A 3,277-nucleotide genomic window follows, 5' to 3' on the forward strand; every position below is an offset into this window, starting at 1 on the left:
CTAGGTACTGCCTCAGGTTTGAGTTTAAGACCCTTTTTAGAAACGTAATTTAAAAGTTCCAGTTGTAGATTTCTTTGGTAATCTTCAGTCGAACAAATTCTTGCAGTATTACAATTAAAATTATCCTATCTACAACAAGATATAATCCACAGTTTTCTGGTCACACTATCTTTAGGAAATGTATGAAACCTAAAGATTTTATCTTCATTGTCACTATTGCAACAAGCAATTGCACAGCGCACTTTGAAAAAAGTACAAAACCAGATATACAATGGCAAATAAAAACTTTCAGTTTTACAAAAAAATACTATACAGTATAAATAAACAGTAACTAAACACCATTTGTATAAAGACACATATCTAAGCATATATCTAACTTATTTTTCTATTATAAAATAGATGACTCAGTTAGTATTGAGTTACTTTAAAATATATTTATTATCTCATAACTTGTAATTTGCAATAGTCACCATTGATAACCGATATTATTGTTGAACTTTTGTTTTTATACAAACTTTCTGTCTTGTCGGTGTAAAGTCGTCTGAAGTCGATATTTATTGTGTTTTGCGTTTGAACTAATTTGTGTCTTATTTTCATATTATTATATTGTTTGATAAGTAAATTTTGCATATAATAATCGGTAGGTTATAGTAATGTGTATATTTTTTATTTTACTAAATTTCATTATAACTTATCTAAAATACCATATTGAATAGTAAAACAGATTTTTCTTTATTGTAATCTATTTTGTTACTATTTTAGTAAAACCGCTTGGAAATGAGTGACAGTGAATCAGAATAAGCAAATCTACTACTATTTACCTATTCACAGTATTTCCTCTGCAGAAAATTTTTAAATTTCAACGGATTTGCATACAAAAAGAGTACTTATATTATTAGTATATGTATGAAAACAAAAATAAATATTTCGCCTGAATCCCTAGGAAAAGTAAAGGTTTTACGCTACTGAAAATATATTTTTTATTCAATTTTAACCAAAACAAAACATTTAAAAAAAAATTAGATCATTTTTTGACCATAATTTTAAAATTAATGTGTACGTTAAGCTGTAATAATGGGTTCGAGGTGGTTCGGGCGGTCTTGACTACGTCACACTCCTGGGCCAGCTGTCAAATGTCATGCGCAATATCATACCTTGTGTATTCATTGTACCATGAATTGTGACTTAGTGTTTGAGATACCTACCAGGCCTAGCCTGCACGTATTTTTGCATTATAAAAGCGTACGTGTTGTGAAATTTTGATTGTCTTATTGAGTTTCAATGATATCATCGATTTGAGTGAGAGAAGTTAGTGTAGTCAAGATGAGCTCAGCAAAGAAACGCAAGCATAAATGATGATTATATCAAAGATGGGTTTATTTGTATGCGTAAAGATAATATCGAATATCCTCAGTGTGTAATTTGCTATGAAGTATTAAGCAATGATGCAATGAGACCTAATCATCTTGAAAGATATTTGTCATCCAAACATAACTCTTTTAAGGACAAACCAAAGGAATTTTTTTCTACAAAATATGAAAATTTAAAACGCATAAAGTTGGATAATACTGGTTCTACGGCTCAGTCATTTAAAAATGTGCTTGAAGCTTTATATGAGCTATCACTATGATTGCTAAAGAAAAGAAGAGCCATATTATTGGAGACACGCTTGTAAAACCGTGTTTGCTAAATGCAGCTGATATTATTCTTGAAACGCAGAGTAAGGAAAAGTTATCTCAAATACCTCTTTCTGACAATACCGTGAAACGTCGCATTGTAGAGACATAACACAATGTTCTCAGTTAATTGCTTATGTTCGGTATATTGAAAACGAAAGAATGAAAGACGAGCTACTCTTTTCTACAGAGTTAGAGACCATGACAAAAGCTATTGATGTTATGAAAGCAGTGTCAGACTTTTTTGATAAACATGAACTCTCTTGGCAAAAACTGATCGGTGTATGTACGGATGGCGTGCCTTCAATGCTTGGTTCTCACTCAGGATTTGTAAAATTAGTAAGAGAGAAAAATGCTAATTTGACTGGGACACATTGTGTTATACATCGACAAGCTTTGGCAGCAAAAACTTTTCCAAATGGACTGAATGCTGTCTTAAAGTTATGTATTAAAGTAGTGAATTTAATAAAAAACAGTGCGTTGAATACTCGACTGTTTAAAACTCTTTGTGAAGATTTAGGGAGTGATCACAAAGCACTGCTAGTTGATACAGAAGTACGATGGCTCTCAAATGGAAACATGTTGCCAAGATTATTTGACGTTCGAAATGAAGTATCACCTTCTTGGAGTAGCAAAATCAAAATGAACTAATCGTGGCAGACAAAAAACATTGTGCCCAAGCAGTGGCGGTTGGTATATAAGTGCTGCGGAGCTGCAGAACCACCAAAATAATCCAAACAAAATTACTTTGAAAATTAAATAAAAAATATCACTACTTATAAAATTTAAATTCATTTAGATGGTTTTCGTGCATGGCCGCCTTTATTTTAATCTGTCGTCCGTCGCATCTCATGGCGACAGCAAGTCCCACTTATTTGACCGGACCGGTGCTACTCCGAGCTGTGAACTGTTTAAGATATCCCCGATAACACCCGCTCAACCCCTCGCCTACACTTTTCAGGCGACGACTAAAAGCAATATTTGAGCTGCATTTTTCGCAGTTTGAACTAGTGTGTACAAACCTACGTTTATTGTAATTTTAAATAATCGGTGATCGCGACGCGACGACTGTTAAAATAAGTTGTCCTGCACGTAATTCGGTATTTATATTAAGTATATGAGAATAAAAGTGCTGTTCAGGATGGATGTTATTTATAATTTGATTAATGTTAAGAGATTCTTTAAATATTCTTATGACGAAAAACTAGAATTAAAATGCAAAGGACGTCCTTTGCCGGATATTAAAATCGTAAAAGAAGGATCAAGCCGAGGGAAAAATTACAAACGACAATTTAATTGCGATATTTATACGAGAAATAGTTGGATATGTGGCTGCAACAGAAAAAACGCTCTTTTCTGTTTTCCTTGTGTACTCTTTAGAGGTGATAAGTCATGGACGCAAGTTGGTGTAACAGACTTAGTACATTTAAGTGATAAAATAAAAAAGCACGAAACTTCTAAGCATCATTTGCACAATCAAATGGAATATGCTTTATTAGGCTCCGTGAATATTAAAGAACAGTTAGATTCTGCATACTGGATAAATATTCAAAAATTCAATGAAGCTGTAACAAAAAATAGGTATGTTCTCTCAAAAATTA

The 3,277-nt window shown here is 32.6% G+C and overlaps 1 protein-coding gene across 1 annotated transcript; it reads left to right on the plus strand.

Annotated features, from left to right (window-relative positions):
* The first annotated feature begins 1,838 nt into the window (after positions 1-1,838).
* Positions 1,839-2,327, plus strand: LOC140436075 (zinc finger BED domain-containing protein 5-like). The gene has a single exon (XM_072524783.1). The coding sequence runs from the start codon at positions 1,839-1,841 to the stop codon at positions 2,325-2,327; it is 489 nt and encodes a 162-aa protein (XP_072380884.1).
* Positions 2,328-3,277: the final 950 nt, after the last annotated feature.

The sequence above is a fragment of the Diabrotica undecimpunctata genome, chromosome 3 (genome assembly GCF_040954645.1).
Source record: "Diabrotica undecimpunctata isolate CICGRU chromosome 3, icDiaUnde3, whole genome shotgun sequence".
Taxonomy (NCBI): domain Eukaryota; kingdom Metazoa; phylum Arthropoda; class Insecta; order Coleoptera; family Chrysomelidae; genus Diabrotica; species Diabrotica undecimpunctata.